The following is a 23,266-nucleotide window of genomic DNA, read 5'->3' as shown; positions in this document are numbered from 1 at the left end:
ATGGTATGTGATTTTTACAGATTCATATCTACCCCAACCTACTCTAAGTTTGCACAGCTAATTAAACCCATAGGTTGAAAATTCATCAATAAAAACTTAAGGAGAAACCCAGAAAGGAAACAGAAATCAGCAAAAGATAAGCTCAATATAATCAACTCTTTTCGAATCTCACCTGTGCTTGGGGTTAAGACCAGCTACCTATGTAAACGAAAAAACCCAGACTTTTATTGTGCTGTTCTTTTCAGCCACACTAAAAGACAAACACATTTGTATACTATATTCTCAAATAGAAAGACAGTGCTAGGAAGAATTTTAAAGTACTTCTGGCTTACTTTGTTCTTCTCCCTGTTGGCCAAAATGACAAAATCTTCAGAGATCTGATGCTGGGCACTATCATTTTCTACTTCATTTAGCTTTAAAACTCTGAAAAGGGAAAAAAGAACCTAAGACCTCAACACATCATTAAAGTGCCAAAGTGGAACCACTGAAATGAAATTCAACAAATGAAAATTACAGGAATAACACTAAGTCAGTTCTCCTCTCCTCCTGTGGAGTCTGAAGTATTAATGTTTGATCACTTTAGTGTCCACAAACTCCTTGAAATTCAGAGACTTTGTTAAAACAGAAAACCTGTGACAACAGGTACTCCTAAGTAGGTAATGAAGCAGCTTCCTCAGGCTTAAGCCATCTTCCAAACTGGCTTAATGAAAGTTACTCTAAAGAACCTCATCTTTGTCATCCTGCAATAGGTCTTAAACGTTTCAGCTTTAACAGTAGCATTACAGTAGATATTGGCATTTTTTGCTTCTGAAGATAGAATGAGATATCAATGAACAACACTCAGAGTTAACTATAAGGCAGACCGGATTAGCAACTAAACCTAAACTAAATGTTTTCGTAAAAGAGTAATATTTAAAAACTGAAATTTACTTAATACTTTTATCGTAGGGTTATATTTAAAAATTTGGATTTTCTGAGTGCAAATGGCCTAATGGACAAGCTTACTAAGCAAGAGAAAAGAAAACAATTTGCTCACTGCCCACACAAATCTGTTCACAGTATTAACAAGCTTCAAAAGCACAATGTTCTCAAAGCTTAAAGTCTCAAACGCAGGCAAAGAGAGTAGCAGAGAGAAGCAGCTAGTGTGGCCAGGGAGAGCCAGAAGCCTTACAGTTTGCCAGGGGCAAAGAAATCAGATTATATTTTAAACTACTCAATTTGTTATTTTAGTTAGTGCCAATATTTAAAAGTGCCTATCTTCTAGAACCTGGTAAAAGGGCACACACCCTTTGTGGACCTTATTTTCTTAAGCTCGAACTACTATTAAAAGGTGGGCAATGGTAATGGTGTGCCTGGGTGGTTCAGTCAGTTAAGCATCCAACGCTTGATTTCGGCTCCAGTCACAATCTCGGGGTTGTGAGATCCCCAAGTTGGGCTCTGCACTGGGAGTGGACCCTGCTTAAGATCCTCACTCTCCCTCTGCCCATCCCTTTCTCCCTCTCTAAAAAAACAAAAAAAACAAAAACAAAAACAAAAAAGGTGGATAGCAACCAACATTAGAACCAATGTTTACTAAAGCTGAACTACAGTTTTTAAGACTTTTTATGAAAGTTCATAATCTTACTTAAGTCCCTTTATTTTCTTTATAATCAATCCGGAAAAGTAAGCTAACTAACAAGAAGCATAAGGAATACAGAAGGCAGACAATGTCTTTCTTATCAACAAACTTACTGAGCACCTACTCTGTGCTAAGCACTATGCTCAGTGCTGGGGTTATAGTCAGCAAAACAGACTCTTTCCCTGCCACTACTGAGTTGATGACTCCAAAGCTAGATATTTAAACAGATAATCAAACAAATAATTAATTAAAATTGCTGTGTTAGAGGAAGAAAATATGATGGGGGAGCTCATCTAATGAAGCGTATCAGAGAAGGACTCTGTGAAAAGGGGATATTTAAGCTGGTGACGAAATATGAATAGAAATTCGACAAGAGAACAGGGAGGGGAAACACACTCCAAACAGAGGAAACAGGTCTGAAAAGACAGCATTACTGAAATAAACTGAGGGGGCGGAGGGTCTTTCAGACCATGCTAAGTGAATGATGGTTTTTATCTCAGGAACAAGAAGCTATAAAAATGTTAAAGGAGAATCCACTTAGTTAGGTTTTTGTGTTTGTTAATGGTTCTAAAAATCACTCTCACTGCTGAGAAGAAAACAGACTGACAGAGTACAAAAATGGATTCTTGGGAGTCCTGTAAGTGGACTATTACCACAGTCCAGGCTAGTGGTGACAGTGGTCTGACCTACATAGTGACAGTGGCCAACGGTAGAAAGAGGACGATTTAAGAAATATTTAGTAACAAAAAAAAAAAAAAAAGAAAAAGAAAAAGGACTAACAGGATATATGGGTGGGAGGGTGTGTTTGTGTGACAGAGAAAATGCACACGAGTGCAATGTACTGATGAAAGACAAAAAGGTAACAAAGTGTTCAGAATAATTCCAGATTTCTCGTATTAGTTGAAAGGTTTGGGTCAGGATATAAATTCTGGAGTTTTGGTGTATACATGATCTATGAAACCAAGGTAATAAAAAGAATCAATAAATAGAATCATGCAGAAAGGAATGAAGAATGAGAAGAAAACAGGGTCTAAATCCTGAGGACATCCAATAATTAAAGTCTGGGTAGAAGAGAAAGAACGTGAAAGGATACTACGAAAGACAGATCAAAGAGGGAGGAAAATATTCAGAACTGTGGTGTCAGGGAAGCCAAATGAAGTGTTTGAAGGAAGGAAAGGTCAACTGGATGGAAGACGTGGGTCAACAAAGCAAAACAAGGTTTACCTCAAACAACTCCTGTTCTAAAGCTGTCTTTTAGAACAAAGACAAATCATTTCTCTCCTTAATCCTGAAGAATTAAAACATGATGAGGACAAGCCAATCTGAATCTCCTTTTACCCATATATCATCCATTAAAGAATTTATGTAATATCTATAGAGAGTGGCTGATATCTACAACGATGAGGCTGAAAAATAAAGTTTTCTAGATGCCAGCCTCTGAAGAAGCAACCTATAACAAGCTAATTATTTCTATAATTGAGTCAATAGTTAGCTGGCAAAAATAAACTTGCCGATAAATGCTTCCAAAATCTATGTTTCACTTTAAAATAACTCATAAAAATACTCACTTGACCTGATTTGGGCCAACATGTATTATTCTGCCAGAAGCATCAGGATGAAAATAGATCCAGTCAGATTCTAGAGAACAACATTCCATTTCTTGGATCCCATTTTTTGCCTGAAGTTGGGTAAAAATATTGAAAATAAAGATTAAGGGAAAATAAAATAAGGTTTCAAATCTAACATCAGTCATAGATCAGTAAATCAAAGGTACAGGGAAGAGAAAATATCAATAGTTGAACTGGGATATGTGTAAGAATTGAATTAGGACACTCATACTTGAGAAATCCAGAACATTTACCCTGTACCATACAATTTACCTGACAAATAATAACTTAACAGTTACCATATCTCAAGCATCTAATTGTGTTAGTAGATGTTTTAGAGTCATTTCATTTAACAACACTCAAAGCATATATTATCATCCCCACTTTGATGAGGAAACGGATATATAAAAAGGATAAATCATTTGCTCAATGTTTTACACGTGCTAAACGCCTGCTCTGATTCTGAGGTTCAAGGACTTGTTCTATGATATAACTTTGTACAATCATGCACACACAGCTCCCTATAACTTCTTCCTCCCTTGCCTATCCCCAATAAACTGTCAAAAGGAGTGGTTAGCACAAAGATAAACAAGCAACCCAACCCACAATCTCAGAAACAGGTCATATAATCTCCTTGGATAAGTCAGATGTAAACCTCTAATAATGAAGAAATGGTCTAATACTGCTTAGCCTTTTAGGCATGTAGAGATTTATTTCATGGTAGGACATTTAGACATTAAAATAAAGAAAAAGATACCTCCATGATATATGATCACATATGTACATAAATGTTTTACCTTATACATGGGAGCACTGGGAACTAAGACCAGCATGGATACATTGATTTCATTTAATTTCTTTAATTTCTCCAATGTAAAATGAAGTGATACTACCTTTCCTATTAGATACTTACAAAAGTTTTTTAAATATTAACTTATTAATTTCATTAGCATATACTGACAGGACATTATGTTTTAAGTATCACACTAGGTGTTTGTACCTCACAGGAACTAAACATAACTCTTGCCATCAAAAAACTCATAATCAAGAAGGGAGGCAGAGTACTAGAAGTCCTTGCAACAGCAATCAGACGACAAAAAGGGATCAAAGGTATTCAAATTGGCAAAGAAGAAGTCAAAATGTCTCTCTTTGCAGATGACATGATACTCTATATGGAAAACCCAAAAGAAGCCACTCCCAAACTATTAGAAGTTATAGAGCAATTCAGTAACGTGGCAGGATACAAAATAAATGCTCAGAAATCAGTTGCATTTCTATACACGAATAACGAGACCGAAGAAAGAGAAATTAGGGAATCCATCCCATTTACAATAGCACCAAAAACCATACGTTACCTTGGAATTAACTTAACCAGAGACGTAAAGGACCTATATTCTAGAAACTATAAATCACTCTTGAAAGACATTGAGGAAGACATAAAAAGATGGAAAGATATTCCATGCTCATGGATCGGAAGAATTAACATAGTTAAAATGTCCATGCTACCCAGAGCAATCTACACTTTCAATGCTATCCCGATCAAAATACCAAGGACATTTTTCAAAGAACTGGAACAAACAGTCCTTAAATTTGTATGGAAACAGAAAAGACCCCGAATCTCCAAGGAACTGTTGAAAAGGAAAAACAAAGCTGGGGGCATCACAATGCTGGATTTCGAGCTGTACTACAAAGCTGTGATCACAAAGACAGCATGGTACTGGCACAAAAACAGACACATAGACCAATGGAACAGAATAGAGAGCCCAGAAATGGACCCTCGGCTCTTTGGGCAACTAATATTTGATAAAGCAGGAAAAAACATCCGGTGGGAAAAAGACAGTCTCTTCAATAAATGGTGCTGGGAAAATTGGACAGCTACATGCAAGAGAATGAAACTTGACCACTATCTCACACCATACACAAAAATAAACTCCAAATGGATGAAAGACCTCGATGTGAGACAGGAATCCATCAAAATTCTAGAGGAGAACATAGGCAACAACCTCTACGACATCGGCCAAAGCAACCTTTTTCATGACACATCCCCAAAGGCAAGAGAAACAAAAGATAAAATGAATTTATGGGACTTCATCAAGATTAAAAGTTTCTGCACATCCAAGGAAACAGTCAGAAAAACTAAGAGGCAGCCCACGGAATGGGAGAATATATTTGCAAATGACACTACAGATAAAGGACTGGTATCCAAGATCTACAAAGAACTTCTCAAACTCAATACACGAGAAACAAATAAACAAATCAAAAAATGGGCAGAAGATATGAACAGACACTTTTCCAATGAAGACATACAAATGGCTAACAGACACATGAAAAAATGTTCAAAATCATTAGCCATCAAGGAAATTCAAATCAAAACTACACTGAGATACCACCTTACGCCAGTTAGAATGGCAAAAATAGACAAGGCAAGAAACAACAATTGTTGGAGAGGATGTGGAGAAAGGGGATCCCTCCTACATTGTTGGTGGGAATGCAAGTTGGTACAGCCACTCTGGAAAACAGTGTGGAGGTCCCTTAAAAAGTTAAAAATTGAGCTACCCTATGATCCAGCCATTGCACTACTGGGTATTTACCCCAAAGATACAGACGTAGTGAAGAGAAGGGCCATATGCACCCCAATGTTCATAGCAGCAATGTCCACAATAGCTAAATCGTGGAAGGAGCCGAGATGCCCTTCAACAGATGACTGGATTAAGAAGTTGTGGTCCATATATACAATGGAATATTACTCAGCTATCAGAAAGAACGAGTTCTCAACATTTGCTACAACATGGACAGCACTGGAGGAGATAATGCTAAGTGAAATAAGTCAAGCAGAGAAAGACAACTATCATATGGTTTCTCTCATCTATGGAACCTAAGAACTAGGATGATCGGTAGGGGAAGAAAGGGATAAAGAAAGGGGGGGTAATCAGAAGGGGGAATGAAACATGAGAGACTATGGACTATGAGAAACAAACTGAGGACTTCAGAGGGGAGGGGGGTGGGGGAATGGGATAGACCGGTGATGGGTAGTAAGGAGGGCACGTATTGCATGGTGCACTGGGTGTTATACACAACTAATGAATCATCGAGCCTTACATCGGAAACCGGGGATGTACTGTATGGTGACTAACATAATATAATAAAAAATCATTAAAAAAAAAAAAAAAAAAAAAAAAGAAGGGAGGCAGAAACATAAACAGAAATAAGACAGTGCAGAAAACAAAAACAAAACAAACAAAAAGACGGTGCAGAAAACAAAGTAATCAAACCATGCACAGGATATTATCAAGCATCCAACCCACATGAGCAGGATATTAGAAGAAAAAACAAAGCTTAAACTAAGCCTTAAAGGATGAGCACAAAATGGTGAGAAAGAAGAGATGGCAAAACACAAAACACAGAAATTTTAATCCATATAGCATGTATATGTATACACATGAATAAAAATTTTAATTTTGGCTCCTACAAAAGTAATATAATGACTAGAGAAGTAGGTGGGGGCTATGTCACAAGTGTTTGTATGCCATGCTTTTAAAAAAATGGAATTAACACATTTTCTGTTAGTGAATGTTTTCATTTTTCAGAAATTTTTATAAGTATTCTAATAATTTCTAATAGGAATGGTGGTATTATTACATTGTACATATAAGGAAATCCATTCAAACACCTTGGCTGCAACTACTGAAATTAATACGTCCAAGAATGCATTAGCTCTGGATGCTCCTTTGTTTAAAATAAAACATGTACATACTTACGTGCTTCTTTCTTTAAACAATTCCCTTTATTACAATTCCTATAACATGCAAAAGAAATATTATCTCTTTTTGTGTTAAATATAAGGCAGCATTATTACCAGCTTCTGTAGTTTTGTTATGTGCTTGAATGCTAGATTTTAAAGCTCATTTTAATAGAAAGTTATGAAACATTTTCTGAATTCTTCAGTTTGGCTGCATGTGTTTTTGGGTTATCTACTCTTCTGACTGACAGGTGGCGAAGTAACGGGCAAATGCATCCTGAAGTTAATGTCACTACAGCAAAGCTGTCTGGCAAAGGGATTGAAAACTTCCCCTGGATTCGGCAATTACTTATGAATATGTTGAAATATAGATATGACTAGATGTTATAATCAGTTATTATAGAAGGGGAGTACTTGACAGACACGCTTGATATGGATGGTGGAGACCATTTTATACACACACACACACACACACACACACTAATATGTATTACCAGTTCTTATATAAAAAGAATATGTACAGGGTTTGACTGGATGGAAAAGTTAAGTGAAAGAGAGATGTGACAGGTCCTGGTGGCTGAAGAATGTTCCCTGGCTGAGAGGGGAACAATCAAATCACAGACTTGTCATGACAGGTTAACAGCCCCTAGTGAGGCCACTCTAAAAGAAGATGTCACTGGGCTGGGCCAAACAGGAGCAGTCACATGTGATAGGTAAATGAAAAAATGAAAGGGGACAATGTCCCCACAAAAGAAAACTAGAAGACACTATACACAGTGTTCCCTGGTAGTGACGTCAAAGGAAATAGATAACTGGACCCAAGATTGTGTTGATCTTTGGTGTGGTGAAAGGTGGCCTATGACTAAAAGCCACTGAGTCCAACAGTGACTGATTGAGCACAATCCTGGAAGAAATGGGTATGGAATTAGCTGAACCTATATATTTTATGTATTTTATATGTCAAATACATAGGTTCCAGAAATAAATTACACTAACTCAGCAATACAAAGCAAAGGGGAACCCCTCCACCACTCCCTGTGCACTTGCTCTTTGCACTTACCTTAATCACTGTGCTTAACAGACTGCATCTTACTTATCTACACGTGTGTTTTCAAGAGCGTAAACAACTTGAGGGAAGGGAATATGTCCCCAGCCATGCCTGGCACATATTAGGCCTTCAATGAATTGAATTAAATTAAATTAAATTAAATTAATAAATCATGCCTAAATCATTTTCAAAAAGAAAATAAAGAAAATTAATTCAAGGGGTAGAAATTTCTATTGTCTTACCATGTACCATTTTTTCCTATTCTGCCATAAGTTACTTAACATAGTTCTTGAAAATTCGAAGTGTTTCGATGGTTATATTGTGACCAACAGAGTAGTACCTGGTTCTGCTCTGGAAAGCTAATAGCAGCAAACCATAAAAAAACAGAACCAACTACACATTGCACCAGCAATTTCAGAGGCAGCCTGAACATACTCCATCAATAATTTCCACTATGGAGCTTCAGAGATCCCATGAGAAATCTTTGGTTTCTAAAAATTTTCAAATCTTAATGCTTTTAAATTCTTGGTAGTACACACAAGTGTTCGTTATATTCTTTGTATTCTTCTGTACCTAACATCGTTTACAAATTATTAATACAAATAAAAACTAATTCTTAGGAATTCTTATTATAGAAGTAGAAAATGAAGAATTTCTGAAACAAATTTACTACTAAAAAGGCTGATCACTCATGATTTACCAAAGAATTATCTTTCAGGGCACAAATATGGAAAACTCCTTTCTGTTTCTTCTTATTAGGTGTGATGATGTAGTGCCAAGGATGGCCTCCAATCTGAAAAGCATTCTCCAGGGAGGACACCTCAAAGAGCAGTGGTGGTGTGTCTGCAGAGATGGGCAAAAGGAATTTATTATTTTCTCTGTTCTGGTAGCCTTGGAACATTCATGAACTGAATTCAACCCTTCTTTGCATGCACCATCTATGAATTTCCATTAACGAAAAATTACTATGTTCAGGAAATATAATCAGGAAAGAGGCTGATTGCTAAGAAAAGAGAAAGCTGGTAGGAAACAAATGTTGTTATGAGGTCAACTTTCTAGACATCCGTTTTCAGGGTACGTGTGACCTGCAGGTGAGTGGAGATAAAAAGTGGGGTGAAGGTGCTTATGATGGGAAAAAATGGCAAAGTACACCTAATAAAAGCAGCTGCCATTTACTAGACATATATGTCTCAGACTCCCGGTTAGATACTATTTCCAACACTCATAACAATCCTAATAGGTAATTAAGTTTAATAATTCCTTCAGATGTGAGGAAGAGATCTTCCATATTCCAGACTAACAGGTTATACTTAGCAAACTTTATCAGAGGAGTCTTAAGATTTCCAGCGTAGAAGTGATATTAGTCATAATGAATGTAACCACTTAGGATAGGTCCTGTCACAGTGAAAGCTTTATTAAAGGGTAGCCACTACTACTAGTATCATCTTTAGACAAGTTAACTAGTTTAGATACATCTAGTCAGTCACTGTCATTTAGAGACTGACACCATAAAAGTATCTGTTGGTGTCTCTTAGTCTTCTTGATGACAACTAATTTTAAGTACAGTGAAACAGATGTACTCTTAGAGAAATGCATAAGTGGAAGGTACTATAGCTTTAGAAGACCAGAATAGCATTTGGGCAGTTCTCGGGAAACACCACAAATCACACAGTCTGTTTCAGCAGGTGGTTAATCTATAACTCCTTTTTTTTTTTTACCCCTCTACCTTAAGAGTATACTCTTTGGTTATGAGGCCATCACTGTCAGTAAAGGGGCTTGCCATAGGAAGACCATTCACTCAAGAGTCACATGTTACATATAGAAGTGAAGTGTGTGCTCTATTAGGCTTCTTCATAAGGACAATTTATTACTTGGTGCTATACATAGGGGAAAAATAATGAAAAGTGAATTCACAAACTGACAATCCTGAGAAAGAGACAAGTATAAACATACTAAATATACTTAAAGCACTTAAAAAAAAAACTTTTAGGAAAAGAATAATATTCTTAATATATAAAGAAGTCTTTTTACTAAGAAAAATATGAACCCAACAGAAAACTGGGGGAAAAAATCACTAAGTAAATTATGAAAAAAGTACAAACATCATATGTGATAATATGGTAGCTATCAAATGATGGTGAATGAGGAAAAAATATATAAAAAGAAAAAATAGAGTTTGAATTTGGGGTTAAAATTTCAAGTAGGTATGTCATAGAGAATATAAAATAGGTATGAACAACAGGGGGAAAAAAGTCAATCCAAAAAAGATGTATTTAAAAAGAAATGCTTTTCTCAGCAGTTGCTAAAAATGGCCCCAAAGTAGCAGCAAGGCTCTCATCATCACAATTCTGATGGGCCCCCACTAACCTCAAGAGCCTGAATTTTGATCTCTAATACTATTTTCAATTAGAGTCCTAGAAATTCTGAGAGTAGCTGATTCCATGTCTTATAGTGAAGAGATTTTAGGATAGGTCTGAACCATCCAGTTATTGCTATCAAGACTATTTACAAGGATGTCAGTGTAGTGTTAAAAGAATAAGAGAACCAGCAAAAGGGGCTCCTACTGGCTAGACTGTGGAAAGAGAGGCACTAAAACGAATAATTATTATAATGCTCTGAGTCTGTGAAAGGTCAAGCAATGATACTTCAGAGTTTTAATATAAATTGTACAAAATGTTGTATGGTTTATAAAAGTGGCTAAAATAGGATATGATTTTGCTGTAACTTTAAAATATAGGGAATACATCAAGCAAATGCAGATTAAAACCACAATGAGATATTGCCTCACACCTATTAGAATGTCTGTTATCAAAAAGATAAATAACAACAACAGGATGTAGAGGAAAGGGAACCCTCATGTACCGCTGTTAGGAATGTAAATTGGTGCAGGCACTATGGAAGGTCCTCAAAAAATTAAAAATGGGGGACGCCTAGGTGGCTGTCGGTTAAGCATCTGCCTTTGGCTCAGGTCATGATCCCAGGGGCCTGGGACTGAGTGCTGCATCAGGCTCCTTGCTCAGCTGGGAACCTGCTTCTGCCTCTGCCTGCCGCTCCCCCTGCTTGTGCACTCTCTTTCTCTCTCTGTCAAATAAATAAATAAAATCTTTCAAAAAAAAAATTAAAAATAGAACTACCATATAAGCTAGCAATTCCACTACTGGGTATTTACCCAAAGAAAATGAAAACACTAATTTGGAAAGATAATATGCACCCCCATGTTCATTGCGGCATTATTTACAGGAGTTCATAGAGACAGAGAACAGACTGCGGTTATCAGAGGGGAAGGGGCTGAAGGGGTGTGAAATGGGTGAAGAGGGTCAACTGTATGGTGATAAATGGTAACTAGATTTACTGTGGATTTACGTAGATTTACATTATGTATCACTTAGTTGTGTATACAAAAATATATATATTTTTTGAGGTGAAAGCAGTTTTTTGAAGATATGGAGCAAGCAGGTATAGACAGACACTCCATGGGACTTGGAAAGGAAAGGAGCATGAATCTCATCTTTGTTTGGGGTCTGGTGTTTTTTGTTGAGGATAGTTGTCTGGTATACATGTACTCTCAGGGATCCAGAAACTGTTTAGAACAAAGACGAGGGTTCAGGTGTTATTCCTTGGAGCCACGGGGTCTTGGCATGGAGATGTTTAGCTCCAGTGGTCTGGAATGCACCTATGAGAGCTTCGTCCAGTCATTCTCACCTAGTCCTTCCTTGGATGTTATATATTCTAGAGAATCATTAAGTATTTGTCCCTTACAAGGACATGTACTACTTGCATTATAAGGCATGTGTAAAGTGGGGTAGGGGTGTAGGTCCTAGCAAGATTAGAAACTGGAAAAGAAGCAAAGGCAAAAAACAGCTTTTTCTCTCAATGGGGTTCCCTTCAGTTTCCCTCCCATTTCCTACTATGAGATTTTTATCCTCCTAATTCTTAAGGGGTGTTGAAGGGTGAAGGTCTCATCTTCTGTAGCTCTTCAGGCTGAAAGAGATTATAGGTCCTATATATTGAGAGGCATAAAATTCCTGAGCTATCTCATTAAATGAACGGCCCCTAGTGGCAGACTTGCGTTGGAGACACTCATGAGGCCTCATCATAAGAATAAGATGCTTCCTCAGTTTCCATTGAGATAATTTATCTGACATATTTATGCAGAGCATATAATAACAGTAGCTCCCTCAATAAAGGAAAAGACCTAGCATAATTATCACAGCTAGTAAAAGAAGAGTTTTGCATCAAGACTATCCATTTCCGCTAAACCAGGAAGAAATCCAATCACTGGGAGAATGAGAGGATTCAGACATTGCTTTAATTTGTGCGTGCATGTCTGCTAAAACTTTGAATACACTAGACTCATCAGGGATATATACAAAATATTCAGTCTCAATATTAGCGCTAAGTTTCTTCTTGAGCTACAGTCAGGATGTCAAGGACCATTTGGTTTTGGAGGGCCACCTTTCAAATTTGTGGGTGACTGCATGTTGGGTTTGGTTAAAGGTGGCCACTGTATGCTTCGCTAAAGCCTCTATTTGTCATTTTACAGCTATAGAGGAAGCTCCTGGGACAAATATGGCTAAGGGGTAAAACCATCAAGAATCCCTCTTTGCCTGATGTCTAGCCTAGGTGAGATCCTAATTATGAAGAATCACTGGCAAGTGGAGATGACTTGTCCTGGGAAAAATCAAATTATTATGCTGTACACCTGAAACAAATCTAATGTTATATATACATTTCAATTTTATCTCAAAAAGAAAAATAGGTAGTTAATCTATTTCTTCTATTAAATAAATGTTTAAAAAATTTAGATTCACATTAAGTGAAAATACAAGGTACAGAACAGAGTATATGATATACTACACTTGGTATAAGAAGGAAGGTAATATTTAAAGAATACATACACACGTTTTCTTATTTTTATAAAAACAGACAACAGAGGGATAACCTTGAAACTAAAAATAATGATTACTTATAGGGGCGGGGTAGGGTGGGGTAAGGGGAAGGGAAGTAACAGAATAAAAGGCCTATGTATGGAAGCAAAATCTCTCAAACACCATCTTTTTATATAGTTTTGATCTTTGAAATATACACATTTTACAACTTCAAGAATAAAGTTAAAAGGGAAAAACAAACCTAAAATTGAAAACAGACTAAAACAAATGAATCTAATTACATAAAATTGGTAACCTAATCATATAGAAAAATAATTTAATAATCTTTGAACACATTACTCTGTAGTACACTTACTGGGCTCTACAATAGGGACAAAAGGAACTGTAGAGAAATCTTAACCTTCACACCATAGTTTTTAGTAGTAGCACTGATACGGCAATTTTAAGATTATCACATATACAATGGGATAAAATTTTATTAGGAATCGAGAAGTTCAGTGGGCCAAAAGAAATACAAATATAAAATCAAGGAACAATTAAATTGGAAATATGAGAATGAACTAAAGAATTTTTGTTTTAATGTATTTCCCAGCTCTGTTCACCAAAAAATAAGGACAACCAATTGCATTGAGCACAACTAGATCTTGGTCTGTGTTGTGGGTTGAACTGTGTCTCTCAAAAAGATAAGTCAAAGTCCTAACTGCTAGTGTCTATGAATGTGACCTTATTGGGAAACAGGGTCTTTGCAGAGGTCAAACTGGATAAGGGTGGGTACCAAATCCCAGAGTAAAGAAGGCCATGTGAAGACAGGCCTAAATGTGAGTTATCCCGCCACAAACCAAGAAATGCCAAGGATTGTCAGCAGCAACCAGAAGCTAAAGAGGAAGGAAGGATTCTTTCCTAGTCTTCATAGGGAGGTTGTCTCCGCCAACACCTTAATTTCAGACTAACCTCCAAAAGTGTAAGAGATTAAATTTCTGTTGTCGAAAGCTACCAGTCTGTGCTGTCACAGCACCCTAGGAAACGAATACAGTCTATGATGATATTCTCTACTAAAATGGCTCCTTGTTGGATCTAGGATAAGGAAAGTAAAAGATAAACCTGGAATATATTATTGTTCCAGAAAGCAAGGAAATTCTCCAAGACTGTTGGGGTACGTCAAAATGGAGTTCTCGCTGGCCAAATTTGGGGCAATTTGAACATCATTAAGAATAATGACTGTAACTGTATAATTTTTAATAAATAAAAATCCTTGAGTCTATTGTGATTATACATGTGTGCTGACCTCTAAAATATTTTGCCACCATTGGAAGTAACTATTACACCAACTCCTTGCTCAAATATTGATAATTAAAGAGAAGGAATAAATATTTACTTTGACTTTTTAGGAGGAATTATAGTTCATCCCTAGGTGACAAGTGAAAGTTTTTATTTATAGAAAAATGTTAGTTATTAAAGGTAGAAGGAATGACCGAATCCTTCAAATGGCCATTCTGCCACCCCAAATGACATAACTGACTCGGGGAAGAATCATTAATAGTTACAGGAATATTCTTATGTTGTTTGTAATCACAGAAAATTAAAAACAACCTACGTGTCCAAACTAGTGAATTGGTTCAACAAATTTAGACTTCATCAATAAAATGGTATATGTCAAGTTCTTAAAATTTCAAGGAGCTGCGTGTGCACATCCATACACAAGGAACCACAATGTAAGCACCACGTTCAAAAAGTATCACAAGATATATAATGAAAACTAAGTCTTCCTTTCATCTGTATCCCTCAGAGGTAACTACTATTTATCAGGTTTTTGGGTGTCCTTCCATATATTCCAAGCAAATCTAAAAGCATATGCTTATATGTCCACTTTTTTTTTTTTTAATTTTATTTATTTATTCGACAGAGATAGAGACAGCCAGTGAGAGAGGGAACACAAGCAGGGGGAGTGGGAGAGGAAGAAGCAGGCTCACAGCAGAAGAGCCTGACGTGGGGCTCGATCCCATAACGCCGGGATCACGCCCTGAGCCGAAGGCAGACGCTTAACCGCTATGCCACCCAGGCGCCCCTATATGTCCACTTTTAACATGTGAATATGAACTCTTTATACAAATGAAGCTTTTTATATACAATTTTATACTCCTTTTTATCACTTAGTAATATATATTGGGAATTGCTCGATAAATGCAAAACAAATTCTTTTTAACAATTACATTTATGATACAGCCAAACAATGAAATAATATTAGTGTCACCTACAAATGTACAGGTTATTTCCAACCATTTGCTACTAGAAACAATGTTGTACTTGTACACCTGTCATTTTGTACACATGTGAATATATCTGGCATAAATTCCTAGACATGGAATTGTTCAAGGTGTATACACCTTAAAGCTTTGACTCAAAATGACAAACTGTCCTCTGCAAAGGACCCCAACAATAAATGAATATACTGTTATATTCTTATATACTTTTAACAACCCTGTTATGTAACCTTCTGATACTTGAGAATCTGAAAAGATATATCTTATGATAATTTTAATTTGCATTTCTCTTACCAGTGATGTTGGGTTTCACCTTCCCCTAATTAAAGGCCAAACAAGACTCAGTATCCCCAGGCCTTCAGTTCAATGAATAACTGATTACCTATTCAATAGCAAGGAATATGCTGTATAGAAGTAAAATGAATTGAGTTTATAATTAAGAGAAAACATCTGGATGATTACAATAAATATTTATATGACCACTTATTTTTTAAGGTGAAAAAAATGCTATATAGTAGCCATACCTGTGATTTTAATATTACAAGGAATGCCAAAAGGAGCCTCTCCTACAGTTCCAGCAGTCCCACCCCATCTGCATGCACACCCTAAGTCAAGTTTCTGTTGCATGAACTAAAAACAAAACAAAACAAAAACGGTGGCTTTAGCACCTACTTATTTGCTGTCTGAAGAGAGAAAAAGTCAAATTCACATGTACATGACAGAGAAAATATCTTTATTGACTCAAGGGCCTTTCTGTTTATCTTCCCTCCCCTCTTTTAAAGGTTACTTTGTCTTTCTGCATTTGTACAGTTTTGTAGAGTTGAAATTTACACAAGTGTCTTACTCTAAAAGCATTTCATTAAAAAAAAAAAATCATACCTTAGTCCAAACCTCGAGTTATTATAATATGGCAAATTTCAGTCTTACCTGTTCAGTGATGGCTTGGAAGCTATAGAGTCTGACCAGTCCTGAGCTGTACATCACAATCAGTATTCCATGAGACAAGGTAGCATCTGTAACGTTCCCGAAAATCTGAGGGGAAAGGTAGATATCACCTGAGAAAAGACCAGAAGGCCAATCTTCTGAGTGTTCACAGTGGTTTGTGCATTTGCTTAATATCGGTCACCACTACAACACTGCTGCCTACCATTATAACTTAATTATAATTTAGAGACTTGAAGTTAAGGTGTCATTAGGTAGTAGGCCACTAGAGTCTCGAACAGGAGCACTAATGGGAGTGGAGCACTAATGGGAGTGCAGCACTTAACCCTCAAAATGATTCAGCAGCATTCATTTGCTTCATCTAATCGCTTTACAGTTTTGTCAGTATCTTTTAATAACACAACCTATTTGTCGTGGACACAGGCATACACTGAGATGATCTAATTCTACCATGCAGGATATGTGTTGTGGAATAAATATAGGGACCTATTCTTCATGCTAAAATGTTATAAAGAGACTTATTTTTTAGCTAAAAGTGAAAAGATAGGCTCTAAAAAAGCACTTCTAAAGAAAAACTACCAACTCCAGAATTTTATCATTACTTTATTCTTTAAATATCTAATACTGCTTGATTTTTTAGTCATATAAAAACCTAACGTATTAAAAATCAAGCAAGCACCTATAGAGACATTTAAACTGGCTAACCTTGAGTAAGGCTTTGGCTCTTTGTTCCCTTCTGTTTTTGTTCTATGCACTGGATCCTGTCATAATCCTCCACAGAGCTCTGATAAAATAACTTGATTCTGTGCCTATTTTAATATTTAACAAAAGGCAACATAGACAAATATTCATAGCAATGAAAGAACAAGTGGAAATTAAGTGAAAATCTGTTTCTGTTTCTACTCAAGACAAATTACTTGGTGAAGATTTACTACCCCAATAACTAGCTTAAAGTACATTTTGAGCTTGGTCCCTGGGTAGTCTTTTATACATGGTAAGTGGAAGATATGCTTCAATTCCAACTAACCCTAATCAAAACCAAATCCCTCCAATGATTATCATAGGCATCTAAGAATAAATAGAAACAATTCACAGCTTAGTTAAGTGTTCATTCCTATTGTAGACTGTAATAAGCACACACAACTACTTAATCCACAAGCACAAAGAAAATAGTTAAATTCCTAAATTGTGTTTCTTGTCATCTCTTAGAGAGATAATTATGCTTTGCTTCGATCTTGACTAGCTCACGATTTTTTATTTGCTGATCTTTGTTTCCCACTTTGAAAAGGAGGACTTGTGTAATTCAAACATGTTTTCAATTAATGAGTGCTCTAATAAAGCAGCCACTCTTATTTTAAAATTTGGTTCATACTTTGGAGTCAAATCTAGGTTCTAATGTCAGCTTCTCCATTTACTTAGAATTTGGGTAGCTGCTTAACTTCCTAGTTGAACCCACTATATGTTACAAAGTTATAAACTACTCAAAGTGCCTGGCACAAAACAATAAATAAGTAACTGATACTATACTACTCATTCATATTACGTAGTTTAGTATACTATGGTTATATAAAAATTTTTCAATATGTTCATCTTATTTGCTAATGGCTCTTAGTGGACCCTGAAGATCTGACCCCAGTAATACCTGAGGTGCTTAATTAAAGACTAGTAGAATAGACAATAAGTAACTACCCACCCAGACTAAGTAACAATTTTTTAATGGAAAGTAGGAGGCTATTGATTCTTTTACTCAAAGAAACTATGTCCTTTCTTTCCTCCCATATAACAAACCATAAATCAAGAAAAATGACAAGAATAAAACCTATAACTGAATGAGTTGGAAAACTCACCTATTTAATTATAGGCCTTGTTTATGTATCATAAAACAAATTTTAGATTTATACTTTGCAATTAAAATGATTCATTTTGTTGTAGCTTTTCATCTTCCTAATGGTCATTTTAACAAGTTTTGGAATATCCCTCTGAAAAAAAACCCCTCACTCATTTCATAATTTTATAAAGTAGTGGTTTGTTAATGACACCAAAGGTATTCAACACTATCCACTTGAAAGGCATAAGAACATGCAGAAAGATGAAAGGATGATTAGGCTTTCTCCCTAAATGAAACATTCTCATGTATTCTGACATGAAACAAACAAGATCAGAAAGCTTTTTACAGTCAGGGGAACATCTGCAATCAAAACACCTAATAAACAAACATACACTGACATCACATCTTTTATCAAAAAATTAACATTGCAATTAAATAAGAAGTAAGTCCTTACCTTCTTGTTGATCTCCAGAATCCCTATGAGTGAAAAAGGTAAAACATGGAACACTGCAAGGTATAGCAAAACAGGCTGTTGAATGCCTGCCTAAAAGGAAAGATTAAATTACAGGTAGCTCTCAAAAGAATTTCAGAAACACTGTTTTCATGAGTTGAAAACACCCATCTGTCCTAGCATACAGTTATGTGGATGTTTTCATGAATTGAAAACATCTATCTACATTGCAAAGTTACTTAAACAGGAAAGCATACATGTTCAAAATATGTCCATTAAACCTTCAGCCCTTTAACACAGAGGCACACACACACAAAAATCTATAAAAGTAAAGACAGGGCTGCCTGGGTGGCTCAGTCAGGTAAGTGTCTGACTCCTGATCTCAGCTCAAGCCTTGATCTCGGGGTCATGAGTTTAAGCCCCGCATTATAATAAAAATAAAAATAAATAAACAAAAAAAATAAACATTAACAGTAAATATTTCTTAGCAACAAAACATATTTTATATACTGTACAACAAAAACATTTTATATGCATAATAAAACATTTTCTATATAATATAAATTAATATAAATTTCTGATATATATCATATATGTTGTTATTGTTATACATATATTGTTATATTAATGTAATATAAATTATATTATAAATTGGAATTCTAATAATAAAGAGCCTAATCATAGTTATCATAATCACATCATCTGAGTTATCATAGTCACATCATCTGAAAGTAGAATTACACTGACATGTCTATATGAAATGAGAAAAAACTATCAATAAAGCTGGAGTGATTTCTCTGCTTGAAAAATAAAGCTCCCTTACTTTGAAGAACAAGGTTCTGTTAATTTCTTTCCACTATGGAATGTAAAATAATCTGTTGTACTTCCCCAAAGTGGCTCAAAGGGTATTTCTTAAGTTTAATACCATTTCTTATACCATTCTTTTTTTATTTATACTTTTATACTATTCTTCAGAAATCCAAGATCATTAATTCTTTCCTAACAAATTTGCAGACAATTTCCTCTGGAAACAAATTCCTCATCTTCCTGAGTTTAAAGATTTATTTATTGATATTTAAAGATGTCTACCTGCCGGGCCAACACTGTGCCTTTGTTTTGAGCTGACTTGACTGCAATGACTTCTTGAGGAGTGTCCCAGCTCAGGTATCTTATAAAAGAATGAAGACAAGGTTATTCATTTGGGTAAGTTTCCTTATAATCAAAATATAATAGATATTTCATAAATAAACATTTTTTCATTTAAATTATAAAAGCAAAGTAATTTATTTAAAAAAACAAATAACTTAAAAATTCCCTCTACATCCTTACATGGATATATTCCTATTAAAAAAAATATATATGGCATGCCTGGGTGGCTCAGTCGTTAAATGTCTGCCTTTGGCTCAGGGCCTGATCCCAGGGGATCAAGCCCCGCATTGAGCTCCCTGCTCTGCTGGGACCCTGCTTCTTCCTCTCCCACTCCCCCTGCTTGTGTTCCCTCTCTCGCTGGCTGTCTCTCTCTGTCAAATAAATAAATAAAATCTTTAAAAAATAAATAAGTAAATAAATAAAAAGTAAATAGATATATATATTTAATTTTAATCCTTTTAGTGTCAATAAATAAAAATTGTGTTTGATCAAACAATATTCAAAACTTAGAAAACAAAAGGCCATTCCTACTTTAAAATGGACATTAACATTACAAAAAGCATTAAAAATGTTACTTTCACATTCTACATGCATATACTCACTCCCAATATGTCTGTATATAATATATAAAACTACTAAGTTAAAATAACAGTTTACAGGGATACACAGGTGGCTCAGCCAGAATGGGACTCTTAATCTTGGGTTCATGAGTTCGAGCCCCACACTGGGTGTAGAGACCACTTTAAAAAAAAAACACAACAGTTCTTAGACTGTACTAGGCAGGTGATTTAACTGAAACAGAATAGCCTTCAGGAAAACCTATCATGAAATGCAACCTACATATAAAATACTACTTGCAGAACATATAAAATACTACTTGTAGGAGGGAAATTTGAAAAGGGTGGGGAGAGATATCTGCCAAGGTTAGTTACTTATGAGTGATACAAAAATGAATGATAAAGGGTCTGTATCTTCAGATCTTCAAATGTAGTCATAAGGAGAGAAAAAGAGAAAATGTTTATAAACTGAGATCCAGATATACAATGAGAAACTTAAAAAAAAACCCAAAACTTGAAATTTCCTGGGCCACAAGTCTCAAATTTGTATATATATTTATATTTTAAATATTTTAATAAAATTTTGAGTAATAAAGTCACAGTTAATACCTGAATTTGCAATATGAAGCAAGATATATTTTCTCAAGGACTTTCCCAGTAGTTGCTGATATGCGAAATAGCCAATTATGAGCAGTCAGTGCAATGAGTGAAGATTTATAATCTGATGGATTGGGAAGTATTTCCCCCTAAAAAATACAAGGTGTAAAAATGAAACTGGTTGGTCATGAACAAATCTGCAGAAATCCATGTCCAAAGAAAACAGCTAAAACCTTAGAGAAATAGATAAGTAAACCAAAGAGGAAATAATAAATGTACAAATAGAGAATTGGGAGAAGGAAAGATGAAACTGTAGGTAATTATTTTCATCATTAACTTATTAAGTGAGTTTATTCACATAAAGTGCTTAAACAGTACCTCAAATAATTTATTACTTATTATTTATCATTAAATAATTCAACAAATGTGAGCCAAGCATCATCATAAAAACAGTAGGAGTGTTACTACTGCTGCTGTGATAACGATGATACTAACAGTTCTTAAAACCATGTATAATAGCATAAGCCTAAGTCATCTGCTGGAATAGATGTTTCTTGGGGCACCTGGGTGGCACAGTCAGTTAAGTGTCCAACTCTTGATTTCAGCTCAGGTCATGATCTCGGGTGGTGAGATCAAGCCCTGCATTGTGCTCTATGCTGGTCATGGAGCCTACTCAAGATTCTCCCTCTCTCTCTGCCCCCACCCCCAAGGAATAGATGTTTCTTTATTCTAAGACTTGTTTTCCTTTTGATAGAAGTCAAAATGGTAAGAGGACAAATTGTTCCATGATTCACTGTGGCTCTACTATAACTCCAAATGAAAAGCTAGAATGTAGAATCAAGGCAGCCAAAGAAAAACAGAAGATGGGCCAGGTTTTAAAGATGTTCTCTAGGGCGCCTGGGTGGCACAGCGGTTAAGCGTCTGCCTGCAGCTCAGGGCATGATCCCGGCGTTCTGGAATCAAGCCCCACATCAGGCTCCTCCGCTATGAGCCTGCTTCTTCCTCTCCCACTCCCCCTGCTTGTGTTCTCTCTCTCACTGGCTGTCGTTCTCTCTGTCAAATAAATAAATAAAATCTTAAAAAAAAAAAAAAAAGATGTTCTCTGTCGCCAATGAATTACCCCCCAAAAAGGGAGAGAACAGCTACTTGGGCATCCCTGCCACTGAGCAGCTGCCACAAGGTGGAAGTCTAAGGCAGGAAAAGAAAGAGAAGCAAGGTATTCTACTCTAATTTGCAAAATAAAAAGGAAGTTCTCTTTTTTAAAAAAATTTAGTTGAGAGAGAGAGTGAGAGCAGTGCAGGGAGAGGCAGAGGGAGAATCCCAAGCAGACCCCTCACTGAGCGCAGAGACCAACTCAGGACTTGATCTCAGGACCCCGAGATCATGACCTGAGCTGAAATCGAGAGTCAGATGCTCAACCGACTGAGCCACCCAGGTGCCCCTAAAAAGGACGTTCTAAGAGGACAGTTAAAGATAGGAAAGTTGGAATTAATCTAGTATTCACTTAGGCTGAAAAGTGAATAGAAAAGAATGAAGGCATAGTTATTTTATATATGCTTTTAAAGATTTGTCTTCCCTTTCAAATGTTAGGGAAAGAATCAAGGTTCTTGTGTTTGTTTCTTGGTTGTGTGTATGTGTGGAAACTTACTAACTACTAGAAGTCTTACATTAAAATCACATGCAATGATATAAATATTTTTATTCTATGGTGTCTTATGTAAGTATCATCTCCAAAAGAAGAATTTGAAATAGCATATGTAATAGGTTTGAGCTATTTTCCTAAACCAAAAGTTGTATTTCACACATGGTCTCAGAAAAACAACGGTGCTGATTTAAAGGTGGTTTCACATCAGTATGTTAACAACAATATGGTATGCTTCTTAGTTTTTCTTAATGGAAAATCTTGCTTAACTTCAAATGAGAAGAAAATGGTAGAAGAGAAGTGAGAATAGGAATTAGGTTACTAGGGTGCACCTGGGTGGCTCAGTCCATTAAGTATCTGCCTTTGGCTCAGGTCATGTTCTCAGGGTCCTGGGATCGAGCCCCGCATTGGGCTCCCTGCTCATGGGGAGCCTGCCTCTCCCTCTCTTCCCCGCTCGTGCTCTCTCTCACTCTCGCTATCTCTCTCTCTCAAATAAATAAATAAATATTTTATTTATTTAAGCCTTTTTTTTTGTTTTTAAAGATTTTATTTATTTATTTGACAGAGAGGCAGTGAGAGAGGGAACACAAGAAGGGGGAGTGGGAGAGGGAGAAGCAGGCTTTCTGCTGAGCAGGGAGCCCGATGCGGGGCTCGATCCCAGAAGGCTGGGACCATGACCTGAGCCGAAGGCAGACGCTTAACGACTGAGCCACCCAGGCACCCCTAAATAAAATCTTAAAAAAAAAAAAAAAAAAAAGGAATTAGGTTACTAGAAACTTTATTTTTGCAAGGATTGCTCTAAATTTTTGGTGTTTTTGTACTGGTGTCTTCAAAACTTTTCTCAATTAAGAAATCTGTCATCCTCCTTCCCCGACAAATGAAAATGGATTAAAAGGCTTTAGAGGGGGGCGCCTGGGTGGCACAGCAGTTAAGCGTCT

The 23,266-nt window shown here is 36.2% G+C and overlaps 1 protein-coding gene across 2 annotated transcripts in view; it reads right to left on the bottom strand.

Moving 5' to 3' along the window:
- DCAF17 (DDB1 and CUL4 associated factor 17) overlaps positions 1–23,266 on the bottom strand; it is a 42,477-nt gene that overhangs the window by 8,642 nt on the left and 10,569 nt on the right. For both annotated transcript variants that reach the window (XM_026492572.4, XM_044381486.3), the window contains 8 exons: positions 20,699–20,835; positions 19,473–19,551; positions 18,387–18,476; positions 16,090–16,194; positions 15,687–15,792; positions 8,713–8,855; positions 3,187–3,296; positions 333–423 (listed from right to left, as the gene is read on the bottom strand). In XM_026492572.4, coding sequence (XP_026348357.1) covers positions 333–423; positions 3,187–3,296; positions 8,713–8,855; positions 15,687–15,792; positions 16,090–16,194; positions 18,387–18,476; positions 19,473–19,551; positions 20,699–20,835 — 861 coding nt within the window. The remainder of the gene's footprint in view (positions 1–332; positions 424–3,186; positions 3,297–8,712; positions 8,856–15,686; positions 15,793–16,089; positions 16,195–18,386; positions 18,477–19,472; positions 19,552–20,698; positions 20,836–23,266) is intronic.

This window comes from Ursus arctos, unplaced genomic scaffold, assembly GCF_023065955.2.
Source record: "Ursus arctos isolate Adak ecotype North America unplaced genomic scaffold, UrsArc2.0 scaffold_1, whole genome shotgun sequence".
NCBI classification, from domain to species: domain Eukaryota; kingdom Metazoa; phylum Chordata; class Mammalia; order Carnivora; family Ursidae; genus Ursus; species Ursus arctos.
This window is presented reverse-complemented; position numbering and strand designations above follow the sequence as displayed.